The following is a 26,473-nucleotide window of genomic DNA, read 5'->3' as shown; positions in this document are numbered from 1 at the left end:
AAATTCAGCTCTGTTGATCCTGCAAAGTTCACCTTACTAACATCCGGGTTAATGCCAAAAGTGGGAGAGCTATCTCACAGACTAGTCAAGCAACAACGTGACCATCATCTCCTTATACAACGCCATCTAAGCCCACGGCCACTTTCATCTGGAAGGACAAGGACAGCAGATACATGGGAATACAACCCACTGAAAGTTCCCCGCCAAACCACCCCATTTCTTGACTTGCAAATATATCACCTTTCCTTCACCGTCACTGGGTCAAAATTCTGGAATTCCCTCCTTAATGGCCATGTGGGTCAACCCACAGCAGGTGGACTGCAGCAGTTCAAGAAGGCAGCTCACACCACCTTCCAACAGCTATTAGGGGTGGACAATTAATGTTGGCTTAGACAGTGACATCCACATCCCATGAATGTTTTTTTTTAAACTAATGTCCTGGAGTGGGACCCAAATCCAGACCTTCTGGCTCAGAGGCAGGGGTTCTCCCCACTGCACCAAAAGACTTCCTCAGTGGGTAGCTTGCTGGCTTCTAAATGTAAATGTTTCGTGGGTTTGAGACAAAAGTGCTTAATCCAGGACAACACTCCTCCTGCAGTACTGAGAGGGAGTGCAGCACAATATTTTTGATGAGATATCAAACTGAAACCCTACATGCAAATGAAAAATTGCAGGATTTATTTTGAACAGGAGCAGCTGTTAATCGATACCGAAAACAGATATGTGCTCATTACATCCTTGCTGTCTTGTTGTTTCAGATTTTTTAATCAACTTGTTCAGAGAGGTTATGACATACCTCTGGGGCAGGCGGGACCTGAACCAAAGCCTCCTGGCTCAGAGGTTGGGACACTACCACTATACCACAAGAGTCTCAACATAACTTATCATTACAGATAACAGCCTGCAGGCAGTCGAATCCACACTTCCAAGGAGACTGAAGACAAAATCCAGTGCCTTAGCCTGCCTGGTGATACAAACTGGTTGCTGTGTGCGCTATATCACAATGCTGTATTAATAATACTGTATCACTGGTTATAAAATTCTTTGGTGGCCTGAGCATATTGAGGCTGCGATATTCTTGGGAGCTCATACTTTCTTTAATGACAATGTTATGACCAGATAGATCAAAAGCCTGACTTTTGCTGCATGTTTTACGGATACAAGAGCCTTTCTCTAAATTCGACTGTCCTTACTTCAAAAATGCAAGAACGAGCAGCCCGAGTAGAACAAGACATTTTCTAACTCATCCATATCATACTTGGTTCCTGTTTTGTAAATAAACAAGGCAGTGAAACATGACATTGAGATAAAAGGAGAGGACATTTCAGGAATGAGGATCATCTGATTGCATAAGATGTGGGGATCATTCCTGGTGTGTTTCAACAATGATGCAGGATTTAAGAACCATCCCTAAACTCTGTAAATCAGCTAACACACTTAGGGATCACCACAACCAAGAACAACTAGATTTAGCTACTATCCTCAATGAAAATTTGGTTAGAAGTTTATGAAGAATATCCACTCCATTCTAAAAGCTTGCTGTAAAAATGGCCAACAATGAAGCTGTTGTAAAAGGATTGTGCGCCTGAGTGCTAACCCTTTACTAGGAGGCACCCTGTTGTCTCAGAAGCACAATGGATGGTCAACAAATTCCTCATATTTCTGCATTGAGTTGAGCAGGTATTCCTGAGCTAAATTAATTCGGGAAGATTCTTTGTGATGCTGGACTTTGGAGAAATCGCCAAAGACTGGATCTACGGTGAGGTAATGTCATTGAAATGAGGCATTCAATTGTAAGAAAGTAGTACAAAGTCTTAATATATGTACAAAATCCAAGAATGTACAAAGTACAAATACAAAGTCTCGTGTATGCTGGGAATCTGAAATAGAAACTGAAACACAAAACTGCTCAAAATAGTCAGTGGCCCAGGCAGCATTTGTGGCTAGTGTGAGCAAGAGTGAGAGAGCATGCGAAAGAGGGAGAGCGAGAGAGATAGAGAGACAGAAAGAGAGTCAGAGACAGAGACAAATTAAATGGGATCATGTATCCCACCTAGGTGCAGATTGCCCCACCAGAGTCAGATAATTGTGAGGATGGTGTTTTGTGGGCCATCCCAACAAATCAGTGATGGTCGGGTGGAACAACCAGTGGGGGGTGTATAGGAAGACAAATGAGAGCTCAGATTATTGCTACCGGAGAACAGACACCACAGGTGACTGCTGGGACTTTTCTACAAATGGAATGGAATGTTTGGCTACTGGCCTGGACAATGGGCTAGAAATTGGGCAATGATGTCTTAGGAAAGTCATGGAGGGAAATTATGTCCTATACAAAATTAAAAATGGGATAAAACTGGGCATGGTGGCTCTGTCGTTAGCACTACTGTCTCAGTGCCAGGGACCCGAGTTTGATTCCACCCTCGAGCGACTGTGTGGAGTTTGCACATTCTGCCCGTATCTGCATGGGTTTCCTCCAGGTGCTCCGGTTTCTTCCCATAGCATACGGATGTGCAGATTAGGTGGACTGGCCATGCTATGTTGCCCATAGTGCCCGGGTAGGTTTAGGTTAGATGGATTGGCCGTGGAGAATGCAGGGTTACAGGGACAGGATACGGGGTGTGTCTGGGTGCGATGCTGTTTGGAGGGTTAGTGTGGACTTGATGGGCTGAATGGCCTGCTTCCACACTGTAGGGATTCTATGATTTCTATGATTCTATTAAACTAGCCAGAAATGCGCTCTTATCTGTTTGTCCAAGGACACCCAGCACACAAAATGGGGTGATTTTAAAACACACAGACAAAACCCTGTATGACCACATACACTATGAATTGGTATCAATGGTGTTAAGGTTTATCCAGAACCCAGTTGCCAGAGTGCTGTCCTTCCCAACTTCAGAAATTTTTTGTATTTGAGCCTTCGGCTATTAGGATGGAAAACAGCAATTGACATGGGGATGGCCAGACCCAAGCCAGCGGGGTATAGGAAAAGCCACATGTTGAGTGATTTGGCCACAGCTTACGGAGCAGACATTTCCACAGTCAATACCCTCTATTTGACTAATTTGGATAGTAAACTCAGATTTTTAACCCAACAGACCTTTGGTAAAATTAATCTGGACAGTTGGCAAGATGCCGAGGGGGAATAAAAGAAAGCCAGGCAGACTAACACCTGGTAATGCCAGGACCATAAACATGATCAAATGGAGAAAGGTAGATGATGACAGTAGGCAACAGACTAGGGTGATTTATGGCCAGTGGATGGTTGAACAGTTGAGGGAGAAGCTTGAGCAGGCTAATCAAGGACAGGTCCCATCTTGGATCAGTAATAAGCAGATACACCATTTGGGCTGCAAGAAGAGACACCCAACATTCCAAATTCTCAATTACAGTGATGGGCTAGTTTAACAAAGATTAATGGAATCCCAGAAAACGGCGTGGAGATTGTATTGGGAATCCAATCATAAATCACTGAAGCATTAACCTACTAGTGTTACATAGTGTTTTTGCACAGCAGCAGGAGGCCATTCAAGCCCATCAAATCTATGTACAGCAAATCAATTTCTGTACTTGATTCCAAAGTCCTGTCAGTTTATTTCCTTCAATTTCATTTTGAAGTCATTGATTATCTCCACGTCCATCACACTCAAAGACAGTGAGTTCTAGAGTAATACCATTCGCTGCGTAAAAAAGGTTCTTTCCCACATCCCTTGTATTTTGGTGTCTTACTGTCCTTGCACCATCAGTTAATGGAGGCAGTTATTCTGGTTTCCTTTATCCAAACCAGTAAAATCTCATCCACCTCTACTACACGTCCCCTCAATCTCCTTTGCTGCAATGAGAACAACCCCTATATATGCTGTCGTGTCTATGTGCCATTGCTCCATCTACCACAAAGCTTGGCCTTACGTTGAGTTCATTCATGTTCATCACTGTGTTTGAGGGTCGCCTGGTACCCAATCGGTATCGGATTCCTTCATCCAGAGTCAATCCCCAGAACTGGCTGTAGTTTGAAGCCCTCCATCTGGCGAGAGAAAGATAAAAGACCATCAAACGTCAAGCATGAACCTTATTGAGAAAGCCAGGTTTCACCATTCCGCGTGCTCAGTGCCCGAGAAAACTGTCGATGGGATTTAAACCAAGTTTGTTGCCCACTCTCTGCAAATACCTATGTAATGAGTGTTCAACAATACTGACTTCCCCATGCCAGCAGGAAAACACTGTAATTGGAAACAACTACTGGCCTAAAGTAGGCAATATCAGACCAGCTGTTTGCTGCCTATCACATACCTGCTCCCTATCTAATTGGTTCAATATTATCCATCTTAAGCTGCCATCAAACATTAAAATTACCCCTGAAAGAACAAACACATTAAATCAACAAGTCATCATTAGATGACACCATGATTGGATTTTAAATGATCAGAGACTTGTAATCAATGAGCAAGTGATCATTTAATAACGTTGTATGTGTGAGTAACACCAGGGCTGGCATGCTTAAACACTGCATAGGGACTACTCTTAGTGTCAGAATGAGTAGCCCGAAGAACGAGCCAATGTTGGGTTCAGAACCTCATCTCAGAGCAGCAAAACAGATGCACCCACTGGGCATCACCAGGTAGCTCACTGGTGAAGACTCTAATTGTGAACAGTCTATATTTAGGTCTGGGAAGGTGGGAATATGAAGGGGAAGGAGTCGTCTCCCGGAGCAAAGGATATAGGTCAGTCCTAGGCCGGGACAAGTTTCAATCAACATTGGGGTGGAAGAATTGGTTGTCATCAAATGTAGAGCAGAAGGAACACTTGCTTTGTTGGAGGAGGTCTGCAGCTGTCCCATTAAGGACCATTGGTTAGGCCACACACAACGAGGATCTGCTTTCCTGAACTTAGCAAGTCTGCTGCCAGCTAAATTTTGGTCAGCCCAATTTGCATAGGAACCTCCCAAGATTCTGTGTGCAGATTAATTTCCCTGTAACAATATGGCAGGTGGTGTGTTATACATACACCTTCCCTCCTTGCCATATTGGAAGCTAATGTATCCATGAGTGGTACTGTAAAGCAGGTCAGTAATACTACTACAGAACACACATGGACTTCAGTAACACTGCTGCAGGACGCGCACACACACACACACACACACATGCATGAGTAACATGGATACAGCACACACAAGCATATTTCAATGCATTATAGTGCACTGATATGTGGATGAGATTGTTTCCTTGTGTCAGACTTTGCTGAAGGATGACACTTACCCATAATTTCCTCGATTGATGTTGTGGATCATTTCCTGGTTGATGAGACACATATGCTGCTCACAATCCCATTGGCCACTGCTGCAAGTGCTGAAGAATCACACACCATTAAAGTCATTATACAATTCAAAACAAGTCAGAACACCATATGAAGAATTGCAGTAAGAGAGAGCTATTGTCTACATGAATAATTGTAATAAGAATCACCATACACCAGTTGCCTGAAATTTAAATAATAAATGAGAAAGAAATATGTGACATGAAGTCATGTGGTGATGAGGCCAGTAGTACAGAAGTTCAAACTGTCTGGAATTGGAAAATGAGCCTGATTTTTTTTGTTATTCATTCGCGGGATGAGGGACCGCTGGCTAGGCAGTGTTTATTGTCCGTTCCTAATTGCCTAGAGGACGGTTAAGAGTCAACTACATTGCTGTGGGTCTGGAGTCACATGTAGGCCAGACCAGGTAAAGATGGCAGTTTCCCTTTCCTGAAGGACATTAGTGAACGAGATGGGTTTTTCTGACAATTGACAATGGATTTATGGTGATCATTAGATTCTTAATTCCAGATATTTTTATTGAATTCAAATTCCATCATCTGCCATGGCAGGTTTCAAACTCGGATCCCCAGAATGTTATCTGGATCTCTGGATTAACAGTCCAGTGATAATACCATTAGGCCATCGCCTAGCACAGTCAATCAATTCTCTCTCAAACCAGTTTACACGGTGAGAGGGGCCAATCTGAATGTTCTGTATGTAGCGGTCGTCGCGATTGGGGCCAACCTCATATTTCGCTTAGGAACCCTGCAGCCCAATGGTATCAATGTGGACTTGGCAAGCTTCAAAATCTCCCCTCCCCCAACCGCATCCCAAAACCAGCCCAGCTCATCCCCGCCTCCCTAACCTGTCCGTCCTTTCTCCCACCTATCCACTCCTCCCACCTCAAGCCCCATCCCCACCTTCTCCCTACCAGCCTCATCCCACCTCCTTGACCTGCCCGTCTTCCCTGGACTGACCTACCCCACCCTAACTCCCCACCTACACTCACCTTTACTGGCTCCATCCCTGCCTCTTTGATCTGTCTGTCTCCTCTCCACCTGTCTGCTCCTTTATCCATCTTCCATCTGCCTCCCCCTCTCTCTCTATTTATTTCAGAATCCCCTTCCCCTCCCCCATTTCTGAAGAAGGGCCCATACCCAAAACGTCAGCTTTCCTGCTCCTCTGATGCTGCTTGGCCTGCTGTGTTCATCCAGGTCTACACCTTGTTATCTCTGTTTACACTGTGAACTGGATTTGCACCAAGTATCTGCAATTCAATAAGGCAGCAATAGTCCCAGCTCTAAATCATTTTCCAAGGCTTGCAGCCTCGATGTTCCAGTGAACGCCCATTATGCGGATAAGGAAGACTACAGGTCATTCAGACCCAGGAAGAGAGTTTCCATGGAACACACCCTGAAGTTTTCCTGTTCACTAATGAAACCTGCTGAGTTTCATTTGTCTTAGAAGTAGTCACAGTTAGGTATTAGCCATGGTAGAGATCACATCGGTCACATTTCATACTTCTGATGACTGGTGGAATAGTGGGGTTTTATTTCCAGAACATTCTTCACACCGGAGTCATGGCAATGTTGAATTGTGAGGTGGGATGTTAAACCAAGGTTTTGTCTGTCACCTCAGGTGGGTGCAAAAACTTCCAAATAGGAGCAAAGGAGATATCCCTGGGGTGTCCTCATCAATATTCGTCAGAAAAACTGATTATCTGCTCATAATCCCACTGCTGTTTGATAAAGAATTTGCTGTATGTAAATTGGTTGCAGTGTTTTCTACATTACAGACTACATCAACTTGTAGTTCAGCTGTGAGCTGCTTTGGGACATGTTGAACTTGTGACAGGCACTACAGAAATGCAAGACTTTAATTCTATACCTCCCCCACCACCATGTTAGTGACTGCAAACTCAGCAGAGAGGACTGACCAGTTGCATCACATGTAATCCTAGTCAGCCACACACACTGCAGCTTTAATCATATTTAAACTATTTCAGACCAACAACAGGACAAAAAGCCCTTTTTAAAAATGTTAAACTCCTCCAAATAATTACACTTCTGTTTGATATTTGCTGCTCTTTGATTCTTTCCATGAAGTCACTAAGTGAATGATTACAGGGTCAGTGCTGTGCAAAGCAGAACAAATTGACTTGTTTATGGAGAGCCCAATCCTCAGGGGATGTTTCTGAGCAGCTACTAATCAACAGTTTGAGCGAGACAAAGCAACTTGACATCCACGGTCATCAGTTCCACAGGAATGTCAGACACTCTAGGCTTGATTTTACCTGGAGATATATGCCTTGCTCCCCTGGTGCCTACAGAGAAGACAATCACGAGGCCACTGACTGAGAATGCACTGCCTGTGAGAATACACGAGCAGCAGCCTGGATTGTTTCAGAGTGTCCCTTTGACCCCATCTGGGAAGAACTCCTGGTCGAGAAAGCTGTTTGCCAATCCAATTGGCTTGCAGCTCTGTAGTCCCAGGGTCAAGCAGTGGCCACTGCTGGGATTGCAGGCTGTCTATACAGGATTGAGGGACTACGAACTTGAAGGCAGTGGTGGGGGCGGTGTGTGTGTGTGTTGGGGGAGGGCGGGGTGCGCAGAGAGATCACCGGATGATATGAGATCAGTGACCATTGTCATTAGTGGCAATAGCCTGGTGTTCAATGGTGTGAAGATAGGAGGAGGTGACTGAGTGCTGGCACTCACCTCTGCAATGTAGATGTCAGTACACCAGCATCACTCTGGTTGGCAGGCTTGATTATAAAGTCACCATTAGATTTGACAGCATAGAGTGCAGTCAGTTCGGAGGGAGATAGGTTTGAATGGGTAATGGAGGAGTGGGTGGGGGAGCGGTACAGATAAATTAAAGGGCTCACATGCCAGACCATACCATCACATGGCTGCAACACAACCATCCCATTGTCAGCTACCAATGGTTCCAATTAGATTCCTCCAGGCTGTTCTTTACCCATTCCTTCATCTGTCCAAGTATTTTCTCTCTCTCAAGGCTTTATATCCACCCAGCATTTTCTTCTTCCTTCCCTACCCCTAACCCATCTTTAGCATGTATACTAACCTTTTCCTAGCTATAATCAGTTCTGGTCTTGAAATATTGTTTTCTCTCCACAGATGCTACCAGACCTGCTGAGTTTTCCCAGCAATTTCTCTTTTTGTTTCTGATTTCCCACATCCACAATTATTTGGTTTTTTTGTTTAGCATTAACTGTGATAGTTTTAGCGTGCAAGGTAGGGTTGAAACAAACTTCCAAAACTGCAAGCAGGAGAGTGTTTTTAGCTAATATGTAGAAAGCCCAACAATGTACGGGCAGTTCTGGACCTGATATTCCAAACAAGCCTTAGCAGGTGGAAGTTGCATCTGTAGAGGAGTATTTTGGAGATAGTGTCCATAACTCAGTTAGATTCAGGATAGTCGTAGAAGCCGGGAATAAAAGTTCTAAACTTGGGAAAGGCTAATTTTATTAAGATACAATTTGGCCAACTGGATTGGGAGCAGTTACTTGCAATTCAATCTGTATTAAAATAGGCGGGGAGCATTTAGAACATAGAACATAGAACAGTACAGCACAGTACAGGCCCTTCGGCCCACAATGTTGTGCCAAACTTTTACCCTTATCCTAAGGTCTATCTAACCTCCACTCCTACCTTATTGCCTATACCATTTAAGGAGGAAAGAATGGGTGCACAGGTTAAATAGTTCTCATAAAGACTAAAGGGTAGGATCAAGACCATAGAGCCCTGGATGTCAAAAGGATATAAAGTTTAGGTCTAAGAAAAGCTTGTAGCAGATATTGAGAGCTCAATATGGCTGAGTCCCTAAAGGAGTATAGAAATGTGCAGGGAGGAAAAGGAAATTAGGAGAGCTAAGAGTGGATAAGAAAGCATTGGCTGATTGGGTACCTAGATTGTGTATCCACTCAAGTTCAGAAGAATGAAAGATGATCTTATTGAAACATTTAAGATCTTGATGGCTGTGGATAGGGTGGATATCAGGAAGATATTTCCTCTCGTGGGGACTAAAAACAAGGGCACACAATTTAAGAATAAGAGGCTTCACTTTCAAGTCAGATGAGGGAAAACCTTTTCTTCCCTGGAGAGTCATTCATCTGTGGAATCCTCTTCCCTAGAGGACAGTACAGAGAGGCTCATTAAATTTATTCAAGGCCAAGTGAGTTAGATTTTTGATGAACAATGAAGACAAGGGTAACAGACAGGTAGACAGGAAGTTGGAATAGAGACCACAACCAGATCAAGCCATGATCTTATTGAGTGATGGATCAGGCTCAAAGGGCTGAATGGCACAAAGCTGCTCCTAAATACAGAGGCTGAGATTTTCCTTTGGTTTAAGTGTGAGGGGACACCTCTTTAAGGGCAAAAGATCCTCCCTCATCTCACCTAAATCATGAGAATATCCACCAGATTAAGTGCCAATCAGATACTTAGTCTTCCTGCCCTTTCACATGCTGCAGTCCAGAAGTCCCATTTCTCAGTTACAGGTAGATGTCAGAGAGCAGCCATTCCTTACAGCAGAGGGCTGTCGAGACTCGGTTAGTACGATCATAGAATTCTACAGCGTGGAAGCAGGCTTTTTGTCCCATTGAGTCTACCCCAACCCTCCGAAGAGAATCCCACACTCCTGCCCTGTCCTTGTCATCCTGCAATTCCCATAGCTAATCCACCTAGCCTGCATATCCCTGAACACTATAGATAATTTAGCATGGCCAATACACCTAGTCACCTAAGTAAGTATAATCATGGCTTAGGGAGACAGTTTTAATCAGTAAGGAAATCAAGGGCTGGGGGAAAAGGTGGATTTGAGGATTATTAGAGGCATGATCTCATTGAGTGGTGGAACAGTCTGGATGGGCTGACTAGTCCACTTCTGTTCCTATGTCTTATGGTCTATACCAGGCTGCTGCACAGACATCTAGATGAAGGATTCTTGTTCACCAGGGTAGTCTCAGGCAGAGGCTTTTTAAATCTTAGAATTGTGTAAACTGGAAGAAAATTTGATTGCATTCTTTAAAATGTTACAGTTTAGTTAGTAGCAGACATCTCTCAGTCACAAGGTTGTGGGTTATAGCCTCACTTCAGGACATGACAATCCCTTTTGATGTTCCTGCGCATGTTATGACATTGTAGTTTTGTGGGAGCTTCCTGTGCTTAAACTGGCCATGTTTCCTTCATTACAAGAGTGACTAGACTTCAAAAATGATTTCTTTAGCTCTATAACAGTTTTGTTTGTTGATCCTGATAAGCATAATATTCATAAAACATCTTCTTTCTCCCTTATAAATAAAAAAAGGCAAGTTTCAGCTACAGTGGAGGTACTAATCCAGTTAGATGCGTTTGACATGGTTGGCAACAGAAAATACAGACTGAATCATAGAAATAGCTGATGTATCTGCAGGAAATGCTTTTACAAAGAGCAAAGGGGAAAAGAAAAAGACCCTCCACAGACAACCAAAACTGGACAAGAAATTCGGATCTTCACCTTAAATAGGAGGCACCTTATTTTTAAATTGTGTCCCTTAATTCTAGTCTCTCCCATAAGGGGAAACATAATTTTAGCACTCCAAGCTGTCAAGTCCCCTCAGGATCTTATGTTTTAAGAAGATCAACTCTCATTCTCATGAACTCCAATGGATATAGGCTGAACTAATTCAAACCTTCCTCACAAGATAACTCCTTCAACCACAGCAATTAGGAAGGGGAACCTTCTCTCTACTGCTTCTAAAACACATTTATATCCTTTCTGAAATAAAGAGATGCAGACTGTATACTGTACTCTAGATTTTGTCTCACCAATGTCCTGTAGAACTGTCACAAAACATTCATACTTTTATATTCCATGCTACTTGTAATTGACAACAGCATTCAATTTGTCTTCCTAATCACTTCCTATACGTATAGAGAATAATTTTGAGTTTCACGGAACAGATCAGCCAAATTCCCCTGTACCGCACAGATGTAATTTCTGTCCATTTAAATAGTATGCTGCTTTTCTATTCTTCCTGCCAAATTGGCAAGTTCACATTGTACTCCTTCTGCCAAATCTGCCCATTCACAACCTCTCTTCATCCTTTTGCAGACTCCTCGTGTCTCTTCATAATTTACTTTCCTACTACCTTTGTGTCATCAGCAAATTAGCATCCATTCATCTAGTCTCTTCACCAAAGTCATTAACATTGATTGCAAATTGCTGAGGTTCCAGTACTGACTCCTGTGGTACTAAACTGGTTGCCAATGCAATCATTTTAAGCACCATTTCTCCCTATCTAACCAATCCTCAATCCATGCTTAGAATGTTACTTCCTATACCAGGAACTTTTATTTTATGTAACAATATGTGGCATCGTTGGTGAGGCCTCTTCTGGCAGTACTGTGCCCAGTTCTGGTCAACCTGTCATAGTAAGGATATTATCAAACCAGAGAGGGTTCAGAAGAGATTTACAAGGATGTTGCCGGGAATGGAAGGTTCGAATTATAGGGAGTGGCTCGTTAGGCTGGGGCTTTTTTCACTGGAATGTAGGAGGTTGAGGGGTGACCGTATAGAGGTTTTTAAAATTATGAGGGGTACAGATATGATGAATGGCAGCTATCTTTTCCTTATAGGGGCATATTTTTAAGGTGAAAGGAGAAAGCTTTAAAAAGGATACGAGGGACAACTTTTTTTTTACACAGACAGTCATTCATGTGTGGAATGAACTTCCAGGGGAAATGGTGGATGTGGGTACAGTCAAGGAGAGGCGATGGCTTAATGGTATTATTGCTGGACTGTTAATTAGCTATAATGTTCTGAAGACCTGGGTCGAATCCTGCCGCAGCAGATGGCAGAATTTGAATTCAATAAAAAAAATCTGGAATTAAGAGTCTAATGATGGCCATGAGTCCATTGCCGATTGTCAGGAAAAACCCATCTGGTTCACTAATGTCCTTTAGGGAAGGAAACTACCATCCTTACCCGGTCTGGCCTACATGTGACTCCAGACCTGCAGCAATATGGTTGACTCTTAACTGCCCTCTGGGCAATTAGGGACAGACAATAAATGCTGGCCTAGCCAGTGATGTCCTCATCCCATGAATGAATAAAGGAAAAAAAAAGTCACATGTTTAAAAGACATTTGGATAAGTAATGAATAAGAATGGTTTGGAGGGATAAGTTTTGTTTGGGATTATGGTCAGCATGGACTGGTTGGACCAAAGGATCTGTTTCTGTGCTACATGACTGTATGACATCCATTTTTTAAAATTCATTTGTGGGATGTGGGCATCGCTGGCTGGCCAGCATTTTTTGCCCATCCCTAGTTGCCCTTGAGAAGCTGCCACTTCTACAGGTTCCCCTTTACCGATGTTCCATGTTACTTGCTCAAAGAACTCTATTAAATTAGTCAAACATGATTACCCTTTCAAAGAACAAAGCTGACTGTGCCTGATGATACTGAGAATTTCTAAGTTGCCCCCTACACCCTGCTAATAAGACATTCCCAGCATTTTCCCTACAGCAGGCATTAGGCTATTTGGCCTCCCTTTCTTGAATAGCAGAGTTACATTCACTATTTTCCATTCTAATTGGGTCTTTGAAATTGGAGAGAACTTGAAAATTAAGATCAAAGCATTTACTAACTCAGCAGCCATTTCTTTAAGATGAAGTCCATCGGGTGTGGGGACTTGTCAGCTTTCAGTTCAAATTATCTGCTCAGTACTCTTTTCCTGGTGGCCAACTGTTTTCAATCCCTCCCTCCTTTTCACTTTGCGATATACTGTCATATCTGCGATGTTACTTGTATCCTCTGTGAAGACAGACAAAATATTTGTTCAATTCATGTGCCATTTCCTTATTTTGAATTCCCCAGATTTACTAAAGGACCAACTCATTTTATTTATTCATTTCCTTTTTAAATAGCTAGAGCCACTTTGTAACAATTTTTTGAGTGTCACTTCACCCCAAGGACTGCTGCAGCAGTTCAAAGCAGCCCATCAATACCTTCTCGAGGGCAATTAAGGATAGACAATAAATCCAAGCCAATAAATCCAGTGATGCCCCTATTCCACTAGGAAATAGAAAAAAAACTAGAAAGTGTTTTATTTCTAGCTAACTTTCTGTCATTGTGATTTTTTTATTTATTAGTCAGCCTTCACCTTTTTATTCACATTCTGTCCAATCTTGTGACTTGCCACTCATCTTTGTAGAATTGTATGATTTTTCTTTCAATGTATACCATCTTTAACTTTTTTTGGTTAACCACAAATGTTAGTCCTTTTCCTATAGTCTCTCTTTCTTCTCGGAATGTATTTTTCTGACTGGGTCAAATGCTGACACGCAAGTTGTTGACAGATTCAGTGAATGACGATTGACTGCAAACATTCAAAGGAACTTGAACATACTCAAGCAGGAGCACAAACTGATCACTCTTGGTACTTGATGAGATCCAGAGGCTGCTTAGAAAGATTTGGGCTACTCAGCTCCCACCTGGGGTGCAAGAATTCCAAGGCTCCTATGATGCTGCTTGGCCTGCTGTGTTCATCCAGCTCTGCACCTTGTTGTCTCGGATTCTCCAGCATTTGCAGTTCCTACTATCTCAGAAACTACAGACAGTTGTGCATGCAGCCCAATCCATCACGCAAACCAACCTTCCATCTATTGACTCCATCTATATTTCTCACTGCCTCAGGAAAGCAACCAATACAATCCTACCCCAGTTATACTCTCCATCAGGCAGAAAATATAGAAGTTTGAATACACATATGAATAGATTCAAGAACAGCTTCTTCCCCACTTTTGAACGGATCGCTCAAATGTTAATTCTGATCTCTCTCTCTCTCTCTCTCTGCACCTTCTCTGTGGCTGTAACACTGTATTCAGCACTCTGTTCTGCTATCCTGATGCACTTTGTATAGTACGATCTGCCAGTATAGCACGCAAAATGACACTTTTCACTGTATCTTGGTAGAAGTGACAGCAATAAATCAAAATCAAACTACATTGCTTAGCGAATTACCCCGCTCTAGAAAATGGGTCTCAAGGCGTGGGAGGGTATTAAAGCTGGGGGAGGGAGGCTGTGGAAAGCAGGTAGTTGGAAGAATGGGGGGGAAAGCTGTCGTATATAGGGTTAGGTCTGACCATGTAACATGCCAAAGGAACAGTATAGTCTCTGTTGCAGACCTGTGGCAAGATGAAACCATGGTAAGAAGTTTCTTAAACAAACTTATGTTTTCTTTACCTCAACAAACTGTAAATATTCTCCCACAGCAAAATGAGATAATATTAGAACCGTGTTGCTAAGGGGAATGCAGCAGGCGAGGGAGGGTTGAAACGGTGATATGACAGGCCTGGAGAAAATATCACATAGTTCTTCAGCAGTAACTGCACCAACGCGGAGATCTGCCTGTGGATGCCTCGAGCTTTGCTGGTTTGCTGACAACATGATGACTGTTTTTGCAGTGCTCCAACCTCCTGCTATTGGCTACTGGCAGTCGATGAGTTGCAGACACTAAGGGTGCTGTATGCCATGTTCAAATTTACCAGTGTCCTCAGTGGATAAAGCTTGTACTTGCTTTATTAACAGCATCAATAGGCTCCCTGCACTGCCAGAAGGTGGGAGCATGAGTTATAGTCAGCTTACAGAAGCTGCATCCAAAAAAAGGCTGGAAGTGTATAAAATCATGAGGGGCAAGGATAGGGTGAACAGTCAAGGTCTTTTCCCCAGGGTAGGGGAGTCCAAAACAAGAGAGCATGGGTTTAAGATGAGGAAGGGGGTGGGAAGATCTAAAAGGGACCTAAGGAGCAACTTTTTCACGCAGAGGGTGGTGCATGTATGGAATGAGCTGCCAGAGGAAGTGGTGGAGGCTGGTACAATTACAACATTTAAAGGGCACCTGGATGGGTATATGAATAGGAAGGGTTTAAAGGGATAAGGGCCAAATGCTGGCAAAAGGGACTAGATTAATGTTGGATATCCAGTCGGCATGGAGAATTTGGACCAAAAGATCTGTTCCCGTGCTGTACATCCCTATGACCCTATGACTTTCAAGTTGGCACTTCCCACCACACCCTCTCCATTCTACCCACCCACACGACCACCAACCCCCCCCCCCCCCCCCCCCACCCCCCCCCACTCTACCCACCCACACCACCACCAACCCCCCTCCCCTCCCCCCACAAGTCCAGGTGCTTGTTTTTCAATGTCTCCCTTATTTGACAGTTTTTATTTATAAGACAGCTTTAACGTGCCATTTTTGACTGATCCCTCCCTTTGTGCAGACAAAACACGCAGACAATTCTTTTAAGGAAAAGCTTGTTTGGAATTCCAGCATGTTTTGGCTGACGTATTGCCTCTTGTTTTGGCCATTAGTTCTGCAAGGTTACATTGTTAATGGGCCATTACGGAGCTGCTTGTTCCTCCTTTGCTGCACCCCACAGACTCATTTCCTTCTGTGTGTAAAAGCGTGGGCAATTACTGAATACTGAAGCTTTTCAACATAGACCTCAATTTATTGAACCCTAACTTCCCGTCACAGCTAGATAGGATTCATTGAAATTTAAGCTGCTGTTGCCTCCTCTCATTTTAAACCCATCCTCAAGGTCAGTTCACTCACATTCAGACTAACCGTCAGGACAGAAATGTCAAGAAAGACAAACGAGCAAAAAGAAGTGGTTTGAACTCCAACTCCTATCAAGATACAAACCTGGGTTAATTTTTAAAAATAAAACACCTTGGAATTCTATTCATCAACACAGAGTGTCCCAACATGCTTCACAGCCAATTAACTGCATTATGACATGTTGTCACTGATACACTGCAGGCAAATCAGACAATTTTCAGATGAACCCGAATGGCACTGACCCTTCAACAGCACAGCGCAACCCTCTCCCCAGCACTGACCCTCCAACAGCACAGTGCCCTCCCTCCCCAGCACTGACCCTCCAATAGCACAGCACAGTTCCCCCACTCTCCAGCACTGACCCTCCGACAGCACAGTGCCCTCCCTGCCCAGCAATGATTCTCCAACAACAAAGTTACCACAGCCCCCAGAACTGACCTTCTGACAGCACAGTGCGCCCCCTCCCCAGCACTGATCCTCCGACAGCACAACGAACCCCTCCCCCTCCCTCCCCAGCACTGACCTGCCAACAGAGCAGTGTCCCCCACACCTATAGCACTGACCCTCCAAAAAAGTGGTGCCCCTCTCCCCTGCACCGACCCTCCAACAGCATGGTGCTCCCACACATGAATGGAATGCCAGCCTGGCGTATACAGGGTCAATGCAACTGAGCCTCAGATATTTAACCTGTGTACTTTGGCCAGAAGAATAAAACAGCATCAAATTGTTTAAATTATTTAAACAGAGAGAGATTGTAGAACTCAGAGATGCAGAGGGGTTTGTGTGTCCTGGTACATGAATCACAAATCACAAAGGATTAGGAAGGCAAATTAAATGTAAGCATTTGTTGCAAGTCAAGTGGAATAATAAAGTAGAAAAGTGTTACTACAGACATACAGGGCATTAGTGAGACTGCATCTGGAATACAGTGTACAGATTTGGTCTCTTATGAAACAATACAATTGCATTTGAATCAACTCAGAGAAGGTCCATCCACCCAGGGGTTGGGATCCTCAACAGCAGGGAATCAAGTGCGAGGCTGGAAGAAGATACAGTATTCAGAAATAGCAAGTTGAAGAGACACGTCACATTAGAACAGTACAGGGAGTAGGGAATGCCATTATGGATTAAATTGCATCTATTTCAATGCAAGAGTGCTGCAGGTAAGGCCGATAAACTCGGTGTGGATAGGTACGTGGGGCTGAGATGTTATAGCCATTACAGAAACATGACTGAGGGAGGCACAGGACTGGCAGCTTAATGTGCCGAGGTACAGTTGTTCTAGGTGGGACAGAGGTGCAGGAAGGAGGGGAGCGGGAGTTGCACTTTTGATGAAGGGGAGAATCACAGCGGTAGTCAGAGATGAAATAATGGAGGGATCATCCAGTGAGGCTTTGTAGGTGGAGCTAAGAAATAAGAAGGGGATGGTGACATTATTGGGGTTGTACCATAGGCCCTCAAATAGTCAACGGGAATTAGTGGAACAAATATACAGGGAGATTGCAGAGACTTGCAGGAGCAATAGGATTGTCAAAGTGGGGGATTTTAATTTTCCTAACATAGACTGGGACTGCCATAGAGTTAAGGGCTTAGGTGGGATGGAATTTGTTAAATGTGTTCTGGAAAGTTTCCTCAAGCAGTATATAGAGCAGCCTACTCAGGAAGGGGCAAAACTCAAACTACTCTTGGGAAGTAGGCAGCTCAGGTGACGGAGGTGGCAGTGGGGGAGCACTTTGGGACCAGTGACCATAGTTCTATTAATTTTAATATAGTTATGGAGAAGGGCAAAACTGGTCCATAGGTTCAAGTTCTACATTGAGGCAAGGCAAATTTTGATGGAATTCGACAAGAGCTTGCAGGGGTTGATTGGAGTAGTTTGTTTGTAGGCAAAGGGACCTCTGGCAAATGGTAGGCCTTTGACCTCTAGCTATCACACTTTTACAGTCTATATGTTCCTGTGAGGGTGTAGGACAAGGTTGGCAGGAGTAGGAAACCCTGGATGACAAGAGATATTGAGGCGTTGTCCAGAAAAAAAGGAGGCATGGCTCAAGTACAGGCAGCTGGGATCAAGGGAATCCTTGGAGATTTATAGGGAATACAGAGTTTACTGAAAAAGAAAATCAAGAGGGCGAAAAGGGCGGCATGAGACAGCTTTTTGGCTGAGAAGATTAGGGTGAATCCAAAGAGATTTTTAAGTATATTAAACGAAAAAGAATAACTAGAGAGTTACATTCTGTCACACACACACTCTCATGCAATCTGTCCTCAAGGACCAAAGTGGACATGTATGTGTGGAACCACAGGAGATGGGCGAGATCCTCAATGAATATTTCTCCTGTGTTTACCATGGAGAAAGGCATGAAGACTTGGGAACTTTGGGAAGTTAATGGCGATATCTTGGGGACAGTCCAAATTCACAGTAGAGGAGGTGCTGGAAGTATTAGAATGTATGAAGGTGGATAAATCTCCTTGTCCTGAACAGATCTCTCCAAGAACCCTGCAAGAGGCTAGAGAAGAAATTGTGGGCCCCTGGCTGATATATTTTGTATCATCGTTAGCCCTGGGTGAGGTCCTGGAAGACTGGAGGGTAGTGAATGTTGTGCACTTATTCAAGAAGGTCTGCAAAGAAAAACCTGGGAATTATAAACCAGTAAGTTTAACATCTGTGGTAGGTAAGTTACTTGAAAAGATTCTGAGGGATAAGATATTCATGCATTTGGAAAGACAGGGTTTGATTAGGGGGTAGTCTGCATGTCTTCATGCATGGGAGATCATGCCTCACAAATTTGTTTGAGTTCTTTGATGAAGTGACCAGGAAGGTTGATGAGGGCAGGGTGATAGACGTAGTCTACACTGATTTTAGTAAGGCCTTTGATAAGGTTCCACATGGTAGGCTGCTCTGGAAGGTTAGATCAAATGGAATCCAGAGAGAGCTGGCAAATTGGATACACAATTGGCTTAATGGTAGAAAGTAGAGAGTAATAGTGGAAGGATGCTTGTCAGACTGGAGGCCTGTGATTAGAGGTATGCCTCAGGGATCGGTGCTGGGCCCATTGCTATTTGTTATCTACATCAATGATTTGGATGAGAATGTATAAGGCATGATTAGTAAGTTTGTGGATGTCACTAAAATAGGCAGTTTTGTGGACAGTGAGGAAGGTTATCAGAAATTGCAGCAGGATCTTGGGGAAGTGGGCCGAGAAATGGCAAATGGAGTTTAATATAGATTAAGTGTGAGGTGTTACATTTTGCAAAGTCAGATCAAGGTAGGAGTTTCATGGTGAATGATAGGGCCTTAAGGAGTGTAGTGGAACAGTGGGACCTTGGAGTGCAGGCACACGGTTCTCTGAGTGACAGGTAGACAGGGCAGTGAAGAAGGCTTTTGGCACACTGGCCTTCATCAGTCAGCGCATTGAGGACAGAAGTTGGGAAGTTATGTTGCAGTTGTACAGTACGTTGGTGAGGCCGCACTTGGAGTATTGTGTTCAGTTTTGGTCATCTTGCTATAGGAAGGATATTATTAAACTGGAAAGAGTGCAGAAGAAATTTACATGGATGTTGGAGAGGTTGGACATGCAAGGACTTTTTTCTTTAGAGCACAGGAGACTGAGCGGGATGATCTTATAGAAGTGTATAAGATCATGAGATGCATGGACAGGGTGAATGCACTCAGTCTTTTTCCCAGGGTTGGGGAATTGAGGACTAGAGGGCATCAGTTTATAGTAAGAGGGGAAAGAATACATGGGAACCCGAGGGGCAACTTTTTTTGTTACACGGAGGGTGGTACGCATAAGGAATGAGCTGCCAGTGGAAGTGGTTGAGGCAGGTACATTAACAGCATTTAAAAGGTATTTGGACAAATACATGGATAGGAAAGGTTTAGAAGGGTATGGGCCAAGTGCAGGGAAATGGGCTTAGCGTGGATGGACATTCTGGTCAGCATGGACCAGTTTGGGCCGAAGAGCCTGTCTCTGTGCTGTAGGACTCTACAACTTCTATAACCCCTTCTTTCCAGTGTTCAGTTATCTTATGAGAAAGAAGGTTGGATAGATGCTTAAGAAGGAAATGGGGAGGGCAAAAAGGAGACATGAGATAGCTTTGGCAAAGAGGGTTAAGGAGAATCCAAAGGGATTCTACCAATACATTATGGACAAAGGTAACAAAGTAGAGAACTGGCCCCGCTAAAGATCAGCAAGGCCACCGATGTGGGGGAGATACTAAGTGAGTATTTTGTATCAGTGTTTACTGTGGATAAGGATATGGAAGATAGAAAACTTAGGGGAAAAAAAGCAACATCTTGAACAATGTCCACATTACAGAGGAAGTGGTGCTGGATGTCTTAAAATGCATAAAGGTGGATAAATTCCCAGGATCTGATCAGGTGTACCCTAGAACTTTGTGGGAAGCTAGGGAAGTGATTGCTGGGCCTCTTGCTGAGATATTTGTATCATCAATAGCCGCAGGCAAGGTGCTGGAAGACTGGAGGTTGACTAACGTGGTGCTACTGTTTAAGAAAGGTGGTAAGGAAAAAGCAGGGAATGATAGACCGGTGAGTCTGACATCAGTGGTGGACAAGTTGTTGGAGGGAATCCTGTGGAACAGGATTAACATGTATTTGAAAAGGCAAGGACTGACTAAGGAAAGTCAACATGGCTTTGTGCCTGGGAAGTTGTGTCTCACTAAGTCAATTGGGCTTTTTGAAGAAGTAACGAAGAGGATTCATGAGGGCAGGGCAGTGGCCATGATCTATATGGACTTCAGCAAGGCAAGGTTCCTCATGGTAGACTGGTTAGCAAGGTTAGATCACGTGGAATACAGGAAGAACTAGTCATTTGTATACAGAACTGGCTCAAAAGGTAAAAGACAGAGGGTGGTGGTGGAGGATTGCTTTTTAGACTGGAAGCCTGTAACCAGTGGTGTATCACAAGCATCAGTGCTGGGTCCAGTGCTTTTCATCATTCATCAACAGAGGTATCGTTAGTAAGTTTGCAGATGACACCAAAATTGGAGGTGTAGTGGACAGTGAAGGTACAACGGGACCTTGATCAGATGGCCCAATGGGTTGAGGAGTGACAGATGGAGTTTAATTTAGATAAATGTAGGATGCTGCATTTCCATAGAATCATAGAATTCCTACAGTGTGGAAACAGGCCCTTTGGCCCAACAAGTCCATACCGACACTTAGCATCCTGCCCTGACCCACCCCCCTCACCTACACATCCCTGAACACTTGGGCAATTTAACATGGAAAGGCAAATCAGGGCAGGATTTATACACTTAATGGTAAGGTCCTGGGGAGCGCTGCTGAACAAAGAGATCTGAGTGCAGGTTCATAGTTCCTTGAAAGTGGAGTTCCAGGTTGACAAGATAGTGAAGAAGGTATTTGGTATGCTTGCCTTTATTTGTCAGTGCATTGAGTATAGGAGTTGGGCGGTCATGTTGAGGCTATACAGGATATTGCTTGGGCCACTTTTGGAATACTGCGAGCAATTCTTGTCTCCCTGCTATAGGAAAGATGTTGTGAAACTTGCAAGGGTTTATAAAAGATTTATGGGATATTGCCAGGTTTGGAGAGTTTGAGCAATAGGGAGAAGCTGAATAGGTTGAGGCTATTTTCCCTGGAGCGTCAGAGGCTGAGGGGTGACCTTATAGAGGTTTATAAAATCATGTGGGGCATAGATAGGTGAATAGGTAAGGTCTTTTCCCCAGGATGGGAGAGTCCAAAACTAGAGGACATGGGTTTAAGGTGAGAGGGTAAAGATTTACAAGAAATTAAGGGGCAACTTTTTCACACAGAAAGTGGTACATGAATGGAATAAGCTGCCAGAGGAAGTGGTGCAGACTGGTATAATTACAACACTTAAAACGGGTATATGAATAGGAAGGGTTTAAGAGGGATATGGGCCAAATGCTGGCAAATGGGACTAGATTAATTCAGGATATCTGGTCAGCATGGACTGAAGGGCCTGGTTGCACGCTGTACAACTCTATGCCTCTACGAGACGGGCTCTGTACCATTGGAGTCTAAGAGAATGAAATACAGGGTTCTAAGGGGTTTTGACTGGGTGGATGTCGAGAGGATATTTCCCCTCATGGGAGGGGCAATAACTAGGAGACAAAGTTTAAAATTAAGGGGTCTCCCATTTAAGTCAGAGATGAGGAGACAATGTGTTGAAACCATCACTGGTATTCTTTATTTTTCTCAGTTTTGGTTTGGAACTGTGAGCTGAAGTTGAGAGTCGAACTTTGAACAGCAGCTGGTTTTAGAAAGGAGCAGAGAGCGAACAAGCTAATTGTAGGTTAATTATGGTTCTAAGAACACTGCAGATGTTTTGGCACTAAGATGTCTTGTGCTCAAGGACTGGCAGCCAGTTGGATGAAAGATTGGTGCTAGACAGACAATCACAGACAATGTGGAAAAAGAAACAGAAACCACAGATTGAACTGGCTTTTTGAGCGTGTTTGGAAGCTGCGGGTCTTGAAAGATGTTTTTGAATTTCATTGTCTCTAGTTTTATACTGAGTTGAAGAATTATTGAATGTCCTGGGGGAAAAAAAATCTCAGTTTTTAGTAAATAAATGAATATTGTTCAGAGCCTGCTGGAAGCTGTTTGCATTGACCAGTGACTTTGGAACTTAAGCAAGAAACAATCCTAATTTGCCTGCAATACAACATACTGTTCAAGGATTCCATAAAGACCAGGTATCCATCGTTGAAATGGTTACCAAACTGGCAAATTATCAGTAGAAAATAAAAGTTAATTTATCCCTTAACAGTGTCTGTCAGTCAGTCTGTAAAAATAGGGATTATGATCAAAGAAGTTGGAGTTTAAAATCATAGACATTAATTAGATTATCTCATTCTTTAGCTTTGCTCTGAAAGAACAGTGCTAATAATAAACTATTTTTAGGCTTTAAATTTGATGTCTGAGATCTGCTTTTCCATAAAGTCTAGTTAGGAAGAATTGGGCAAATTTGAAGGTCACTGAATATTTTAATTTCACCATGTTTCAAATCCAGTAATTATGAGGCTAATTCAGTTCAGCTTGCAGTCCCTACATCATAACAAGTGTATCTCTCGGAGGGCTGACTGAATCTGTGGAGATCTCTTGGTCAGAAAACAATGGAAGCTGGGTCATCGATTACTTTCAAGGCAGAGTTTGATTGACAAGTCAATCCAAGCTAGTAGAGGACAGATGGAAAAGTGGAGGCCACTGTCCATTCAGGCATGATTTCATTGAATTGCAGAGCAGGCCTGAGGGGCTGAATGGCCTACTCCTTCTCCTAATTCTGGTGCTCATAAAGTCAGGAGACACAGCCAGACAAAACACAGTCCCTATTTTCCTACAATCAGAGTCTTAATGACATTGCAGAGCCCGAAATCAGTCACTAAAACTGGAGGACTCTCTACTCTTTACACACAGGTTGCCATGACTGCAGACAATGGAGTAAAATCTCCTCTCCCCATTTTGGGGCATTATCGCTCTGTGCATTTAGAGGGTTGAAAAAAAAAAATCAACCCAGCTATGACCCAATTTCCTTCTTATTCTGTCATCTTCCTTCCTGACTAAAAGCCTCATTAAAAACTCCAGAAAGTGTCTGTTCTCCTCCTTTCAAAATTATCTCAGTCACTGTTCCACCTTGTTAGACAGATAGACAGTCTGATATTATTCCTGTTTAAGATGGTTATTATTATAATAATACAAGAGCAAGATGCTGTAATTTACTCTGGTTTGGCAGTCTTGCTGTACAACCTAAGTACCCTGCACTAGTCTGTGGCTGAAGATGAGGGAAGAAAGGATGGAAAAAGGGATTGGATTCATCCTCAGGAATCTACCTGTCACGGTTGCACTTCTCTAAGAAGCACCTGGGTGAATACATGAATAGGAAGGGAATAGAGGGATACGAATCCTAAGTGAATACAGTTTTAGTGTGGAAAGGCAAAATGTGTCAGCTTGGAGGGCCGAAGGGCCTGTTCCTGCACTGTATTCTTTTTTGTTATTGTTAGGAATGATCATCATGCAGTCATTGTGGAGACAAATTCCTGTCTTTACACAGGGGCTCCCCTCCACGGCATTACTGGTATGTAAATGGGATCGAATCAGAACAGTTCTAATAACTCAACCTGGGCATCTAGGAGGTGCTGTGGGCCATCAGCAGGATTATATTCAATCACAGTCTGCAATCTCATGGCCCGGCATATCCCCCACTCGACCAGTATCGTTGAGCCAGGGGATGTACTCTGCTTTTATGAAGACTGAAGGAGGGCATGCCAGGAACAGCACTAGGCATTCCCAATAACAAGGTGTCAATCTCGTGAAGCTACCAAACAGCATAAGCAGCAAGTGATAGACTAAGTGATAGCTAAGCAATCCCAGAACCAATGGATCAGATCTAAGCTCTGCAATCCTGCCACATCTAGTTGTCAATGGTTGTGGTCAATTAAATATCTCGCTGGAGGAAAAGGCTTCACAGATATCCCCATTCTCAATGATGAACGTGCCCAGCACGTCAGCGTAAACAATAAGGCTGAAACATTCACAGCAATCTTCAGCCAGAAGTGCTAAGTAGATGATCCATCTTGGCCTCCTCCAGTGGTCCCCAGCATCACAGGTGTTAGTCTTCAGCCAATTCAGTTTATGCCACATGATACCAAGAGTGAGCTGAAGACACTGATACTACAAAGGCTATGTGCCCCAACAATATTTCAGTAATAGTTCTGAAGAATTGTGGTCCAGAACCTGTTGTATCCTTTGCAAAACTGTTCCAGTATATCTACAAACATTGCCATCTACCAAACAATGGGGAGAGTTGCCTAGGTATATTAGAAGTAGAAAAAAAAGGGTCAAATCCAACTCATCCAGTTACTGCTCCACTCGTCTATATGCAATTAAAGTAATGGGAGATGTATTTGACAATGTTATCAAGCAGCGCTTGCTCAGCAATAACCTGCTCACTGACAGTCAGTTTAAGTTCTTTTGGGACCACTCAAGACCTGACCTCATTACAGCCTGATCCAAACATGCACAAAAAGAGCCATATTCAGAGGTGAGGTAGGAGTGACAGTCTGAGATCAAGGCTGTGTTTGACTAAGTGTGGCTTCAAGAAGCCCTGTTAAAACAAAAATTTCAATTGGAATCATTGCTCTCCAGTGTTTGGAGTCATAACTAGCACAAAAGAAAGATGTTTGTGGAAATTAGAGATTAATCATTTTAGTCCCAGGACATCACTGCAGGAGTTCCTCTGAGTAGTGGGAATCTCGGGATATGGGAAAAAAAGCAGGAAAGTAGTGTTGAGGATTATCATATCCCATTGAATGGCAGAGCAGACCAGATGAGCCAATTGATTTATTTATCTGAGTCAGGATATTCACTGATTGCACATTTTAAATTGATACTGATAATCAGATAATGAAGCAATTGGTTCCTACATTCAGCAAAATCTAGGCAAACATCAGGGGGAGGTCTAATGATGAATCCATTGTTGATTTTTTTGGGAAAAACCTATCTGGTTCACCAATGTTCTTTAGGGAAGGAAACTGTCATCCTTACCTGGTCTGGCCTACATGTGACTCCAGACCCACAGCAATGTGGTTGACTGATAACTGCTCTCTGGGCAATTAGGGATGGGCAATAAATGCTGCCTAGCCAGCAATGCCCTCATCCCTTGAATGAATAAGAAAAAAAAATCTAGGTTTGGGCTGGAAGGTGCCCATTTGGCTTCTTGGTATAAATACAATTTCCTGCATTTGTCTGCTCCTTCTCCATAGTGTTTCTTTCCCCTTCAATACTTATCCTGTCTGCTCTCAGACCACAACCCCATATGTAAAATAAATTCTCAAAAGTTAGATCTCGTTCTTTAGGCAATGACCTTAAATTGGCTTCCTTTGGTTTCCAATTATTCTGCCACTGGAAACAGTTAGTACTTATTTCTTTGATCAAAAGTCTTCAATCATCTGAATATAAATGAGGTCCTTCCTCCCTGGCAGTCACACACAGACACAATGTAAAACTGTACGGTTTATTTGATGCTAGCCTCTCCTCAGTTATCCTTCTGTGTTAAATTTCATCTGCCACGTATTTGCCCTTTCACTAGCCTCTGTCCTTCTGAGGTTTGACACTATCCTGGGACGTACAATACTGTGGGAGCACTTTCACTACACAGACTGTAGAGTTTCAGGCAGATAGTCCACCCCAATATTCTCAGAACAATATCTCCAAAGGGATAAGAACACAAGAACCAGGAAGAGTAGTAGGTATCAATTCCGTTTCATCATTCAATGCAATCACGACTGATGTAATCTTGGTCGCATCTTCACTTTCCTGCCTGTTCTCCATAACCATGGACTCCATTGTAGATCAAAAATTTGTCTGCCTGTAGACTATGTACAATGACCCAACCACTACTGCTGCTGCCTGGTGTAAAGATTCCAAACAGTAATGACCCTCAGAGCATGCACAAGACAGCAGGACAGATAACTTTAATCTGAAACTATATGCCCAATTCTAGATAACAAGGTGTAGAGCTGGGCTGGTTTTGGGATGCGGT

General features: G+C 43.3%; 1 protein-coding gene across 2 annotated transcripts in view; it reads right to left on the bottom strand.

Annotated features, from left to right (window-relative positions):
* The window catches only part of tinagl1 (tubulointerstitial nephritis antigen-like 1), a 68,954-nt gene that overhangs the window by 25,388 nt on the left and 17,093 nt on the right, over positions 1-26,473 (bottom strand). The window contains exons 2-4 of one of the 2 annotated variants that reach the window (XM_048613051.1): positions 12,949-13,114; positions 5,253-5,342; positions 3,907-4,021 (exon numbers count right to left, since the gene is read on the bottom strand). In XM_048613051.1, coding sequence (XP_048469008.1) covers positions 3,907-4,021; positions 5,253-5,342; positions 12,949-12,959 — 216 coding nt within the window. In that variant the 5' untranslated portion in view covers positions 12,960-13,114. The remainder of the gene's footprint in view (positions 1-3,906; positions 4,022-5,252; positions 5,343-12,948; positions 13,115-26,473) is intronic. The other variant, XM_048613050.1, reaches the window with a different exon arrangement.

This window comes from Rhincodon typus, chromosome 27 (assembly GCF_021869965.1).
Source record: "Rhincodon typus isolate 14 chromosome 27, sRhiTyp1.1, whole genome shotgun sequence".
Taxonomy (NCBI): Eukaryota; Metazoa; Chordata; class Chondrichthyes; order Orectolobiformes; family Rhincodontidae; genus Rhincodon; species Rhincodon typus.
Note: the sequence above shows the minus strand (reverse complement) of the source record. Positions and strands in the feature narration are given on the sequence as shown.